This window comes from Rhineura floridana, chromosome 1 (genome assembly GCF_030035675.1).
Source record: "Rhineura floridana isolate rRhiFlo1 chromosome 1, rRhiFlo1.hap2, whole genome shotgun sequence".
Classification (NCBI taxonomy): Eukaryota; Metazoa; Chordata; class Lepidosauria; order Squamata; family Rhineuridae; genus Rhineura; species Rhineura floridana.
The window spans coordinates 15,442,839-15,458,391 of NC_084480.1; the positions used below are offsets into that span (position 1 = coordinate 15,442,839).

Here is a 15,553-nt window from a genome sequence, read left to right on the forward strand (position 1 = left end):
AACATATATAAAACTACTGTCATTTAAAACAGTTAAAACAATTGCATATATAAAAACAATTTCAAATCAAACACACAGGCCCAGCGCCAGTGGGCCCCCAGGTTGGGCACTGTGCGAGGGCCCCTGGTACTGAGAGGGGCCCCTGCTGCTGGGGCTGGGCAGGCGTCGCTTCCATTCCAAGATCCATGCTAGCATCAGGCCACAGAGTATGCACCCAGATGCTGGTGCAGACTGTGGAGCAGCAGCCAAACGCTCAGGCAACACCCTCCCACTGCTGGCATGGGCTGGTCACCCAGCTTCCTGAAGTGGTGTGAGGTTGTGTCAGCAGATTAGTACACTATGCAAGCATGCTTGCCATCACCCAAGATGGTGGTGGGGCATCAACATGCCCCCGCCATCTTGGGTGATGGCAGCGTCTATGCACAGCACACTAATCTGCTGACACAGCTGGGCCTTTTTAAGCCTCTGGTGGCAGCAGCTACTAGTGCCACTAACCAGGGCCCACTGCTGTCTGGTGCCAGCCCTGCCAATACAGATGCTGACTGGAAGTTTTAAAAAAATCCAGTTGTTGAAAGAGGAAAGTCTTCCTCAGGTTCTCCCACAAAACAAATGATACTGCTCCTGTCTGATATGTAACAGGATGGAGTTCCAAATGGTAGGAGCTGCCACACTAAAAGCCCCCTTCCAACATAGTACCAAACAGACCTCCTGATGAAATGGCATCCGCAGGTCCTCTGCTGCAGAGCACAGTGATCAGTTGAATATGTAAGGGATGAGACATTTTAAATATCATGCTCCCAACCTATATAGCACTTTGTGCATCAGTATTAGTACCGAACTTCTCTGTAGCTAATTAGCAGCAGGTGCAATTCTTTCAACAGTGGCATAACATAATGGCTATATCCTGCCCCAGTGAGCAATCACTCCGCCACATTTCACACTACCTGCAGCTTCCAGCTCAGCTTCAAGGGCAGCTCCACCTGGAGCATATTGCAGGACCAAAATGACTGCCAACTCCCATATTTTATTTATTTATTGCATTTTTGTTCTGCCCTTCCTTCAAAGTGTACAATGTATGGTCCTCCCCCTCCCCACAATCCTAGTGAGGTAGGTTAGACTAAAAGATGGCGAGTGGTCTCCCAGTGAGCTTTGCAGCTGAATGGTGATTTGAACTCAAGCTGCCCCACGGTTAGTATAATACCCTAACCATAATACTGTCCCATCTTCAATTATGAACCTCATCCTTTAATATTTTCCTCAGAATGTTTTCTTTGAGTCCTCTCACAGTGGGAGATTACGTGGGGAATGGCCTTTTCAACAGTGACACCAGGCTTTGCAATTCTATCACCTGGGAAAGTTTGCTCCAATCCTTTTCTGTCAAGCCTTCCACCCTTGTGACTGTGGGAGGGAGCTTTTCTCTTTGGCTGATACTGGGCTTCTCATTCTGCAAGTTTTATTGCTGCTTGTTTGATTCTTTTGGATTGTATGCTTGAATCATTGCATTTTTTGTTAGCCGCTTCTGAGGGCTTGAAGCACAAATGGTGGGATATGGAAGTTTTCATACATAGCATGTTTTGGAGCCTAAGTTCGCACCCGCAGCCTAAATCTCCAGATTGTGGTCTGAATGGGGATGTAAAACTGAGATGCAGGTGCAGGTATTAGGCCAAGCTCAGGGCTTCCTTTCAGTTCCACATAGGCCCTTTATCTGTGCCCTTCCCCTATGGGTCCCTGGTTGTCACCTCGATCCACACAGAGCTCACCTCATGGAAGAACATTTTGTTGGGAGGGTCCCCACTTAATAATCTGAGCTTGAAACTCCTGCAGAGGCCCAGTTGCCACCTTCAGAAGCTAGTTAACCTCCCTCCCCCTCACAAGCCTTTCTCCAGTATGGAAGCTACATTGAATATGTTAGAACATCTTTGACTTGGGAGGGAAAAAAGCTATACGCTCTGAAGACCTTCCCATTTGTTGCTAGGTCTCCAAGATCCATTTTACGTAACCCCTGGATGTGACCAAACACGTTTTCAATTCTAGTCTGAGCTTCACAGTGCACGTGGCAAATGATCCAACTCTCAAACAGGTATTTCACATGTCAACACTCAACCCCCATTAGAACAGCATGCAAAACTGCCATTTGTGCTTGCAAGAAATTAGTCACACAGAGGCTGAAAGAAATGTCCCATCCAGAGTCACAGCTTTATAAACTGGGCCCAATGCTCTCCCCCTCTGAACTTTTTGGTAACCAAAAATGAGTTTAATTTGGGTTCACAAAGGAAACAATGTAACACCTGCGTTAGCACATAAATGTGTAACTTTTATTTTGTTTGGGTTTACTTTGCCAGATCCAAAAGAAAGACCCTAAACTTGCTTGAGACCAACTCCAAACTTGGCAACTCATGCAATATTTGAAGGCAGGATTACATCCTCATTAGCAATGAGCTTTAATTCTCATCTCATTAATACCCAACACAAGTCTCTGGGGTAATCCAGTGAATTACCAATTCTCAGGAACCCCTTTCCTCATCAGCCTGCTGAGAATGCATTGCAGAGAAATCTGGGGCGCATTCTAAAACACCCTCTCGGCCCACGTTGGAAGTACTGTCCAGGCCTATTGTAGCCTTGATATTCCATTTAGCTTGAATATAAGATCTGGAATGTACCCAACACTCCCTTGATACTTTGTACAGTATTGTGAAGAAAATCAGCAACAGTGAACAGGCTGTTTTCAGGAAATTTTCTTTGCTGTTACAGATCTTGTCCATTAAAGCAGGGATGAGGAACCAGATCTGAACCTCCATATGGTGCTGGACTCCAACTCCCATCAGCCCCAGACAGCACGGTCAATGGCCAGGGATGATGGGATTTGTAGTCCAACAAAATCTGGAAGGCTACATTTTTCTGCATTAAGGAATCCCCAGTAAAAGAATCCAGTTTGAACTCTACTGGGATAGCCAGTTATTGCTTTATAAGAAAAGAATTAAAGGCGTGGCTAACAAGTGGCACTCTAATGTTCAGAGTCCTAATGGTCATCTGCCCCAGTCAGCATAGGCAATGGTCAAGGATGACTGGAGTTGTGGTTCAAAAACATCTGGAGGACCACAGGTTAGTTACCCTGATTTATGAATTCAGGGCTGAATTAAGATTTGAGTCCACGTCTACCAGCCTCAAATAGAGCACCCATATGGCCTTTTGCAGGAGCCACTTAAGGAAAAGCTCTCCAAAGCCCATATAGCAATAGAACTATGGTTTCCTTTTTGGTTTTATGGTATATTGCAGTAACAGTGCAACCTGTATGTTTGACAAAGGTCATTATTCCCCTAATCTTCCATTCCCATTCACACAACTAAGAACAGAACAGAAAAACTAGATCCATTTGCATACAAAACACATTTTATTAAGAATGTCAGCTTGCTATTGTGTAATCGAAACCTTTAGATTTTATTTGGAATAATTCCAAATTTAAGCCAATGTTGCCAACCAAAGTACAGCAGCTTGCACATAGATCTGTTTCTTAAATATATAAATGTTCTCTTTTTCCACCTTGAGTGCCTGGTCTCAATCAAAAGCTTAACAGCAGAGAAAACTATTATTTTTTCCCATAGGACTACCTCCTCAATGAATAGTTTCTACTCACACCAAGTTTGCAAGGGCAGTTTTAGGAACAGCGAGTTAACAGCTATTAATATTTATTATTACTTGTTGAGTTATTTACAGTGCTTTATTTTCAGCTACAGTATACGAGTCATCTAGCTTTTTAAAGACAAGCATAAAAGAATGAGTAGTTGTATTAAAGAGTTTCGGGAAGTGTTTTGAAACAAGTCACAAATCTGACAGTAACACAGTGTTGTTAAAACCTGGAGCCTAAAATTCTAAACACCATCAATTGCACTGCACTGGAAAAAGTTCTTGCATTGAGAATGTCAAGAAGAGCAAAACAATATATTAAAACTTTTTCAGCTACAGATATAAGATTATCCTAAGTCTTCTTAGGTGTCTGTGTGTATGAAGATTCCAAGTTTCCATTAGATAAAATTGCAGTTAAATTTCCAAGCTGGGGACAGCATCATCAGTTCATTTCCTACAGCATCCACAATCCCATGCACAAGCTTAGTCAGCCTTTTTATCAGAAACCTCAGGATGTCCACTTCCAGCAAATCCATTTGCGATGCCATTGCTTTCAGTCTGAAATGAAAGGTGGGGGGGAAATGGCATTAAGCACACATTCAGATCATCAAAACTTTGATTGGAAAGACTCAGATGGGGCTGTTTTCCAAAATGCCAGTGCAGCTGCACCAAGGGACCCTTCCTGGGATAGATGGGACTGAACATCTTCTGGTCTTTCAGATGCACATCCTTGAGAATCTTTTGGCTCCACCTCACGTCTTGAACTACAGATAACATATCAATTATATAGTTCATTTTGAGCATGTTCAAAGTACTTTGCATGCCCTAGGAACACATTAAGCGAATGATCCAGAATCTTTAGTGACTTGCTACAAACCAAGCTGAATGCAGCTCACCAAGGGGTTGATAAGCATCCTGTTTTTGTGCTTGCTAAACCACAATATATGGCTGGTGGACAACCACAATATATGGCTGGTAGGCTGCATTCAATTCAGTGTGTCACTATGAATAATCCAGGGGACAACTCAACACTTGGTTTTAACTTAAGGAGCACAACTTTATTAGCTTCCATAAAGTAACTGAGATCAGGACAGCTGTGTATCCCAAGTACACACGTGCCCAAGACTATATCCGACAGTGGCCCCAAAGTTCTTCCGACAGACAGGGGTGATTGTGCATAGGCTGTATAATCAGGCCAGCAAAAGTCGCGCTACAAGCCGAAAAGGTATGTGCTTTCTCCTGTTGTCCACAACTTATAAACTGAGAAGCCACAAACTGGATACACCATTGGAGGCCCAACTCCTCCCCGTCCTGTAAAACCAAAGTGACCTGGTATTGGAAATGTCTATGCAACAAGAAATAAAAGTGGTAAATAAACCCAGGTAGGCAAAGTGTCAGTCCTACTTTCCCCATGGCAGGGACACATCCTGATAACAATGTAAGAGCCCTGTTGGATCAAACTGAGAGTCCATTTAATCCAGTATCCTGTTCCCAAGACATCTACAAGTAGGACATGAAAGAAACCCTCTCACCCCCCACCCACCCCAGAGTGTCTGTCTCTCTCTCTCTCTCGTGCGCGTGCACACACGTGCGCTTGCACACTCACTCACTCACAGAGCCCAACTTTTAGGAATACTTGGGAAAGTTTCAAGGAGGCATCAAATCCAGGTATTAGATTCAGAGTATGAAAGGCAAAAAACCTCTTATCACCTGTTCTTGGGGGATGTAGGGGAGAGACCCTTAGCTCCCTAGCCCCAGTTTATCTTCTCGAATGTCACATTTACATCCCATTAGGCTACAGAAGAGAGACAGGACAGCGGGGCCTCTCCATCAGCAATCCTGAAACATCAGCAACTTTTGGCTCAACCTCTGCAAGTTTTTTTTCTATTCCTGTTCTTGAGCACAGTACCCTTGCCATGAAGATCTAGTGCCTGAATGCTTTTCTCCTCCTCCCTCCCAGCCCCTTTTCCTTTTGTATCATCAGTGTCTTTTAGGGTGTGAGCCTGGGGCCAGAGGGCTGTCCTCTCATTGATAGCTACTCTGGCAGCCTTTTCCAGCTGAAGAGCAATATATAAATGGCAATGCTAATAATAAATAAATTCCACCTACAGTTACCTGATGTCTCAGAAGAAGAAAATCATGCAGAAGTAAGTCCTACTATCTTCAGTGTGGGTTATTCATCATTAGAGCATTAGATACAGCATTAGAGAAAAGACCTCAGACTACCTGCGTGAGACCATTGCCAAGAGCACAAGTTTTAAAATATCATCCAAAATGAATGGTTTATTTACTTTCCATGACTGTTCTGGGACACAGAAGTTCACTCCTGGGAATGCATGGCTGCAGCTGTATAATGGTAAACAGATCAGCAGCCGTATTTGTTATAAGATCTGGAATGATGTGTTCTAGGAATGGTTTCAACTAGCAGAGCCACATAATTAACTTGCCATTCATTTCAGAGAGTCCACAAAGACACAGGCACACACATTTCATTTAGCTAATACTTACTTTAGAAAGTTCAGACCCCTGAATGGAGGACTCGTACAACTCACGCCTACTTTCCATGCTGCCCCTTTGTTCTTGTTTTGTCCCTTCTTGCACTGCCTTCTTTGGCCAAATGCGCTTGATGAAAGGTGAGATGATGGGATAGAGATATGGCTCAAGAAACCTTTTATAGACCCACAGCAGAACGGGAATGACTATACAGGGAATGCACACCATGGTTCTTTCAGGTTCTGTGGCAGAAATGTGCTGGGACTCTAAAACACAACAGAAACAATAATCAGCAAACACTGAGCACGTTCAGTGGCCTATGCAACTCCTGAAGACCTTAAGGCTTCAATCCTGTGCACATTCAGATGGGAGTACGCCTCACTGAACTCTGCAGGGCATACTTCCAAGCAAACATGCATAGATACAGGTGCACAATCAGCACTATTTAGCATGACACAGCCAGTCTGTAAGCACTGTATTCTCTTTTCCTGCCAGTTTGTTTTTGTTAGTAGGCAGTAGAGAACAAGTAGGAAAACAAAAACGCAGGTTTGTATTTGGTTTTTTCTCTCATAAAAACGGATGCATCTGGGAATGCGTGCAAATCCATACATATGCTCAAAACAATTTGACGACAAAAATCTAATACAAAACAGACCCTCAAATTCAAGTTACGTTTCCTTTGCACTTACTCTCAGTTGGATATGCATATAATTACAGCCTTAAATGACAACATAAAGTAGTTGAGACAACAGAAATTTTGGAAGGTAACTTTTCTGAAAAATCCAGATGCAGCAACATGCACAGCAACACACCAAAACTGAATTCCGCTGACTATGCTTATCAATGATCCCAAATCCACAACTGATGCGAGTGCTGCTGTCAACCACCTTGCACAGCCTGTGCTAACTGTGAGATAAGTTGTACCAGTATAACCAGATATATCATTCTAAGAAAGAGGTTCTAGTACTGTGATGCAGTGCTCCCAGGGGTGGGATACAGGGCCAAAGGAAGGGTCTGCTAGGGAAAATGGTGCAATGGGTTAACTACCCCAAAAGGAAGCTTTGATGATCCACGCAATCATGCTCCTGTAACAGTCCAGTTACAGCACCAGATCAGGCAGACTGCCAATGCACCTAAAGAACAACTCAGGTTAAGCACAGCCTATACACAGCTTTCCTTTCACAGTGGTTTTATCAAGATAACCTGCTTAATATTCTTAGGAGAATTTCAGAACATGCAAGTGTGAAAGCAAACTTTTTAGGAAAAATTAAATTATGAGTAAGTGAAAAAAGGTTTTGTGAGTGCAAAGCAACAGAAAGTGGACTATCTACAGTATCAGGCAACAATCGGCCCGTCTAGCTAGCAACTTACTCTAAAAGAGCTATGAACTCCAAAACAATAATCAAAATGCCAGTAATCTATTGGCATAGCAAAAAATATTGTTGACAGTTGATTGCTAGTGTATGTGCAATACATTAAAGGACAGAGACAAGTAAGTGCTGCTCTCCCAAAAATGGGGAAGACCAAAAAGCTGGGTTTTATTATTTATTATTTAATTTATATCCCGCCTTTTCTCCCAGCAGGAGCCCAGGGAGGCAAACACAAGCACTAAAAACACTTTAAAACGTCATAAAAACAAACTTTAAAATAGATTAAAACAAAACGTCTTTAAAAACATTTTTTTAAAAAAGCTTTCAGGACATCTTAAAAAAAAGATTAAAAATATAATCTTTTTTTAAAAAAGGTTTAAAAACATATTAAAAAGCAATTCCAATACAGACACACACTGGGATAAGGTCTCAAAAGGCTTGTTGAAAGAGGAAGGTCTTCAATAGACACCAAAAAGATAAAAGAGATGGTGCCTGTATAATATTTAAGGGGAGGGAATTCCAAAGGGTAGGTGCCGCCACACTAAAGGTCCATTTCCTAAGTTGTGCAGAACGGATCTCCTGATAAGATGGTATCTGCAGAAGGCCCTCACCTACAGAGTGCAGTGAGTGACTGGGTATATAAGGGATAAGATGGTCTTTCAGGTATCCTGGTCCCAAGCTGTATAGGCCTTTGTACACCAAAACTAGAACCTTGAACTTGGTCCGGTAGCAAATGGGCAGCCAGTGCAATTCTTCCACTAGCGGGTTGCCACGTTGGCGATACTCTGCCCCAGTGAGCAGTCTTGCAGCCGCATTTTGCACCAGCTCCCGCTTCCAGACCAACCTCAAGGGCAGCCCCACACAGAGCGCATTACAATAATCCAGCCTAGAGGTTACCAGTGCGTGGACAACAGTGGTCAGGATATCCCACTCCAGAAACGGCTGCAGCTGTCTTAGCAGCCGAAGCTGGTAAAAGGCACTCCTAGCCACTGAGGTCACCTGGGCCTCTGGTAACAAAGATGGATCCAGGAGCACCCCCAGACTACAGACCTGCTCTTTCAGAGGGAGTACAACCCCATCAGAGGCAGCAACTGACCACTTACCTGAACTCGGGAACCACCAACCCACAGCGCCTCCATCTTGCTAGGATTCAGACTCAGTTTATTGGCCCTCATCCAGCCCACCACCAAGTCCAGGCACTGGTCCAGGGCTTCCATGGCCTCTCCCGGTTCAGATGTTACAGAGAAATAGAGCTGGGTATCGTCAGCATACTGCTGACACCTCGCCCCAAAGCTCCTGATGACTGCTCCCAATGGCTTCATATGGATGTTAAACAGTATGGGGGTCAAGATGGTGCCCTGCGGCACCCCACAGCACAACTGCCAGGGGGCCAAAAGACAATCACCCAGTGCTATTCTCTGAAAACGACCTTGGAGATAGGATCGGAACCACTGTAAAACAGTGCCTCCAATACCCATCTCACCAAGTTGGCCCAGAAGGATACCATGGTCAATGGTATCAAAAGCCACTAAGAGATCAAGTAAGAGTAACAGGGTCACACTCCCCCTGTCCTTCTCCCAATAAAGGTCATCCATCAAGGCGACCAAGTCCGATTCAGTCCCATAACCAGACCTGAACCCAGACTGGGATGGGTCAAGACAATCTGTTTCATCCAAGAGTACTTGCAATTGCTGTGCCACAACCCTCTCAATCACCTTCCCTAAAAAGGAGGTATTTGTGGCCATTCAGTAATTGTCGCAGACCAATGGGGCCAGGGTGGGCTTTTTCAGGACTGGTCAGATCACCGCCTCTTTCAGGGCGGCTGGAACTACTCCCTCCTGCAATGATGCGTTGACCACACCCTGGATCCATTCGCTCAACCCCCCTTGGCAAGCTTTAATAAGCCAAGAAGGTCAAGGATCAAGAGGACATGTTGCTGGTGGCATCGTCACAAGCACCTTGTCTAGTCATCAGGCCACACCAACTGAAACCGTTCCCATGAAGTTGCAGCAGACGTTGCACTGGACACCTCACTGGGGACTACAGCAGATGTGGATGGGGCATCAAGACTGCTACGGAGACAAGCAACTTTACCCTCGAAGTGCCTTGCAAGCAATCCACAGTGGGCCTCCAAAGGGTTTAAAACTCCATTTCCTGGAGTTGATGTCAACAGACCCTTGACAATATGGAAAAGATCCACCAGACAGCTACTTGAGGATATGATGGAGACAGAGAAGTGGGACTTCTTCACTGCCCTCACCACCACACACTAGGCACAGTTATGATGTTTTACTCATGCCTGATCAGGCTCAAGCACGTCTTTCACCACTTGTGCTCTAGCCGTCGTCCAGCCTGTTTTGAAAAATCTTGTGCCCTTTAAGGTTAATGTTTACTTAGCACAATGCCATTTTGCCACCATCACTCAATTGCCAATCAAAGCTTTCTAGAAGGATCCTCACATTCATCTTGTTTCTAAAAACATCAGGCCCTTTCTCGAGAGTAAGAAATCTCCTCTCCAAGCAGCACCGTAATGTCTGGTTTTGTTTCTGATATTTAGCTGCCCAGTGCCTTTCATTTTTGAGCCAAAACTATTATTCAGAAACTCTTTATACAAATAAAGAGCAATATTTTCTCTCTGGCATTATTGGGTCATGCCAAGGAACCAAAGGCCCCCTGTTCTGACACACTCTCAAGAGTTTGAGGAAAAGAATATCAGCTTTGGGACCAATGGAGGGAAAATTGGGGTGAGGGAGAGGAAGGAGAGAGAGTTGTACAACATATGCACACACACAAAACAGAGAAATGCCACACACCACTGTGAAGTCATGAACACAGCAGGGATTTAGTTTTGGTGAGATTCCTCCACCTCATATGCTTCTAAACCCCCACCTCAGTAGAACTGATTTCCCATAGGCTTTAATTTATGGGATTTTAATACAGAAACAGCACAATCCAAACCATTTGGGGCTTTTTAGTTTAGAGAAAAGGCGGGTCAGAGGAGACATGATAGAAGTGTATAAAATTATGCATGGCATTGAGAAAGTGGATAGAGAAAAGTTCTTCTCCCTCTCTCATAATACTAGAACTCGTGGACATTCAAAGAAGCTGAATGTTGGAAGATTCAGGACAGACAAAAGGAAGTACTTCCTTACTCAGCGCATAGTTAAACTATGGAATTTGCTCCCACAAGATGCAGTAATGGCCACCAGCTTGGATGGCTTTAAAAGAAGATTAGACAAATTCATGGAGGACAGGGCTATCAATGGCTACTAGCCGTGATGGCTGTGCTCTGCCACCCTAGTCAGAGGCAGCATGCTTCTGAAAACCAGTTGCCGGAAGCCTCAGGAGGGGAGAGTGTTCTTGCACTCGGGTCCTGCTTGCGGGCTTCCCCCAGGCACCTGGTTGGCCACTGTGAGAACAGGATGCTGGACTAGATGGGACACTGGCCTGATCCAGCAGGCTCTTCTTATGTTCTTATGTTCTTATTTATACTCAGAAGTAAGTCCCATCAAATTAAATGGGGCTTACTCATAAGTAAGTTATTGCAGCTTAGTGCTAATGAAAAGTGTTACAACATACCCGTTTTATTTACTTAAAGCAATGACCTTTAGTACATGTTACTTGTTTATCTAGATACATGAACCTTATTTTTCACTCTGTAATCTGCTTTGAACACTTTTCAGAAAAAAATGGGATAGAAACTTTACTTAATTTATTAAGTCCCACTTTGTTCAAAGGGACTAACTTTCAAAGAAGTGTGCAGGCACTGCAGCTTTAGGCTAAAATCCAATACACACTTAACTGGGAGTAAGTCCCACTGAATCCAATGGAGCTTACTTCTAAGTAGACATGTACTGGATTGCAGCCCCAATTAGTGAACTATCCAGAAAAGGAGAAAATCAGCAAAGAGCCTATCTATTACATTTATAATAGATAGCTTCAGTACAGACACAACTTTTAAGCCTGGTTACTATCAGAAGGTCTCCACTGCGACTAAGGTGGAAGACCTTGAGTTAGTCCTACAGGAGTGGAGAGGGGTTGCCAAAATACAAGAAAGACGAAATAAAAACTTAAGTCAATTTTTATTGTGATTGTTTGCTTGTATAAAAAAATATGACTTGTTCACCGCCCAGAGAACGTTGTTATTTGACGGTACACAGGTGCCTCCCTACACATTTTTTAAAATTGAATTATGTTCTCAATTGGAATCATTTAAAATTAACAATGCATTCTTCTTTTTGCTATTTTTTAAAGAAAAGCTATTCTAAAAAAACCCGATAAAAATACATTTTAAAAATTAACATATGCTCATGAGCAATTGTTTTAATTTACCCTCTTAAAAAAGACAACGACCCTGAAGGAGGAGAAGGAATAACAAAAAGAAGAGCGGAAAGAGAAAGATCAACAGTCTCCTGCTCCCTCCCTCCGCCCACCCACGACCCGAGCAGAGCCCCAACATCGCACTTACCCACACGAATCTCTAACGTCCAACTGAGCCTCGGCAAGGAGATACTTCATTTCCGGGAAGGGGCAAAAAAAAAAAAAAAAAAAGGTCGTCACTCAACAAGCTCCAATGAGAAAACAGGCAGGAAGGTGACGTAACGGAAAGGGGGTGGCTTACTGATTTCCTATTTATTTTCTGCTGCGGGGGGCCACGACACGAGAGGCAGGGCGGTGTGCGCGTGGTCAAAACCCACGCTTTCCACTGAAATCTTTAGAACCGTGTACTGTCATTGGTTGCATTTTTATCTTTTCAAGTGGCTTTGAGGCTTTTTCTTTTATATAGAGGAAACTGATAAATATTATTATAACTGTTTACTGCTCAGGACCCCAATATCTCTGGCACGCCTCTCCCGATATGAACCTACCCCCCACCCTTAGATAGTCTTCGGAGATCCTTCTCCAAGTGCCCCCTCTGAGGGAGACTCGGAGGCTGGTGACAAGGGAGTGGGTCTTTTCAGTTGTGGCTCCCCATCTATGGAATACGTTCCACAGTAAGGTCTGTCTGGTGCCTTCATTGTCATCTTTTCAGCACCAGATAAAAAGGTACCTTTTCTCCCATGTGTTTTGATAGATTGAGATGATGTTTTGTTTTAATATGCTGCCATATCTTCCCATGGCTGTGTGGGGGTGTTATTGCTATTATTTTGTTTATTGTTATGCTTTTATAGTGTTTCATTTTTGTTTTAACATTGTGTAAGTCACTTGGGGACCTTTGGGTATCAAGTGGCTAATAAATCTAATAAATATTATTAATAATTTATTTCCTTGTTTACCCCTGCCTCTCCTTCCTCTGTTGTTTACCCTCTGTTGAATTTTTGGATTGGAAACTTTTCAGGGCAGAGCAAGTTGTGTAAATGTCAGTATTGATAAAATGATGGGTTATGATTACCATAATTCTAAGAGTTTCTTCTTGTTGTGTTCAGACAGCCTGGAATTGGGATAGACTAACCTTAATCCTCCTCTAGGATGCACACCTTAATGTGGTCAGTGTCGAAGAAGCTGAGAGCAATACTGTCAGGAATCTAGACCAAGAGACTAGACTCCTAGCAGGGTCACCCAAGGTGGAATGGTCAAAGCTGAGACACCAGACTAAGATGCATCCAGACTCAGGGGAAGGCAATGGTAAACCACCTCCAAATACCTCTTACCATGAAAACCCTACAGAGTATCCAAAATGCAACACGAGATAATGCTGGAAGATGAGACCCCCAGGTCAGAAGACACTCAGCAGCTACTGGGGAAGAACAGACAAGTACGAGTAGCGCTGTGACTAATGACACCACCGGGTCAAAGCCGAATGGCTAATGCGCACAGATGCAAAAGGAGAGTCTGGAGTTGTACGATGCACACAATAGGAACATGGAATGTGAGAAGCATGAACCAGGGAAAGTTAGAAACTATCAAGCAAGAAATGAACGCATCAACATTACGATACTTGGCATGAGTGAATTAAAATGAATGGGACATTTTCAATCAGGCAGCTACAAAATATTTTATGCAGGAAATGAGAAATTAAGAAGAAATGGGGATGCTTTAATAGTGAGAAGTGATGTAGCAAAAGTAATTAGGAGCTATAACACAAGGTCTGAGTAATATCAATGAGATTATATGGGAAACCTATTAACATATCCATCATCCAAGTCCATGCTCCAACGGCAAATACAGAAGAACAGGAATTGGAGATATTTTATGCAGAAGTACAAGAAGATATTGATCACACACCAAAACAAGATGTGCCGATAATCATGGGGGACTGGAGTGCAAAAGTAGGGAACAAAGAACTAGAAATTGTGGGGAAATGGGGTTTAGGAGATAATTGGAGGGAGAAATATCAATAATTTAAGATATGCAGACGGTATCATACTACTAGCAGAAACCAGTAATGATTTGAAATGAATGCTGTTGAAAGTTAGAGGAAAGCACAAAAGCAGGACTACAGTTGAACGTCAAGAAGACTCAAGTAATGACAACAGAAGATTTATGTAACTTTAAAGTTGACAGTGAGGACACTGAACTTGTCAAGGGTTATCAACACCTCGGCACAGTCATTAACCAAAATGGAGACAATAGTCAAGAAATCAGAAAAAGGCTAGGATTGGGGATCATACAAGATCTGAACAGGGAGGTTTACAACAGATGCTATTGGAGGTAGCTGTTTCCTAGGGCCACCATAAATCATAACCTGAAAGCACAAAACAAAGCGTCATTGCAAATACAGAAAGCAGTCATATGAAGCCCTAAGACTAAACTAAATATTGATATAGATCTAATTTCTAATTGCCATATCTTGCCTCCCTTCAAGTCCCTAATGCCCCCCCCAAGCAATCATAACTGTTATTTACTTGGGGGGGCAGGCATGTAGTTTCCTTTTCTGCCCTTTCACCAACTCCTATGTGAATTTTACTTGCATTTTGGGTGGTGTACATTACATTGAGCTGTCAATGGGACCAGCGTATGAAGTTAGAATGTAGTGCAACTTTATCCCCCAACTTCAACCTCTCATTATTCCCCTTCCTTGCCCTTCACACCAGCATAATTTACCCAGTTAGTGTCTTGGTTTAAGGCCAGTTCATGCCACATCCTAACTTATTCCAGCTAGTATAGTTGGGGGTCAGGGGTTAGGATTCCACTGCTAATTCCCACACCCTGCTGCAACCTAAGCTGGTGACAAAGCCTAAGCATGTACAACTGAAACAAATCATTCCTTTTTTATTCTTGCCTCCACTTCCCTCTTTCCTGTTTTGTGCCATGTTTTAGATTTTAAATTCCTTGGGGTTACTTATGCTTTATGAAACTCTGGATTTATTGATGGTGCTCTATAAATATTAATGACCACTTCCTCAAAGCTACAGTGCATTTTCTGTCCTTGGACACCAGATGGCAGGTTAACTCATGTGATGGACGGGCAGGGAAAAATTCTGAGCCTTGCAGGTTAGGGCCAGTCTTTAAAGGAATTGTCAGTTGGGGAAGGGCCACAGCTCGGTCATAGAGCATTTGCTTTGTGTGGAGGTCCCAGTTTCAATCTCTGCCATCTCCAGGTAGGGCTGAGGCTGCTGCCTGACTCCCTAGAAAGCTGATGCAAGCCAGTGTAGACAACACTGAGCTAGGCGTACCAGCAGTCTATTATCAGGCAGCTTCCTATACAGTATTCCTGCTTGCTGTACGTGTGGCAAGAACTATCTGGTTCCCTTTGCATACCTAAGGGGAGATAGAGGGGGTCCTCCAGCTGGCTAGGCTGCCAAGCCTTACCTGTCTTCCTTCCATGGTAAACTGATACTCTCAGCGAGTATCTCACATCCAACCTCTCCTTCCTCCTTCTCGTACCAACCAGCCAAGGGGGAAGCAGACATCTTCCTCTGGCAAGCTTGGCCACTGCATCTGCAACTTAAGTTAGCTAGAACTAGTGCCTTTCCTATCAAGTATTTCTATTAATAAAGTAGTATTTTCTTATTTTTACTAAATCTAAAGCCTCGGTGATTGAAAGCAAAGTAAAAGCTTGCTTTCTCTCAGGTAAACTACACACTTACACTGCACAGAACGCTAAGCATGCTGCACGCAGCTAA

The 15,553-nt window shown here is 43.4% G+C and overlaps 1 protein-coding gene across 1 annotated transcript; it reads right to left on the reverse strand.

Annotated features, from left to right (window-relative positions):
* Positions 1–3,372: 3,372 nt before the first annotated feature.
* Positions 3,373–12,050, reverse strand: C1H18orf32 (chromosome 1 C18orf32 homolog). The gene is made up of 3 exons (XM_061614319.1): positions 11,956–12,050; positions 6,133–6,383; positions 3,373–4,182 (listed from the first exon to the last, which is right to left on the reverse strand). Exons 2-3 carry the CDS (start codon positions 6,343–6,345, stop codon positions 4,108–4,110), a joined length of 288 nt encoding a protein of 95 aa, XP_061470303.1. The 5' UTR covers positions 6,346–6,383; positions 11,956–12,050; the 3' UTR covers positions 3,373–4,107.
* Between the last annotated feature and the right edge of the window lie 3,503 nt (positions 12,051–15,553).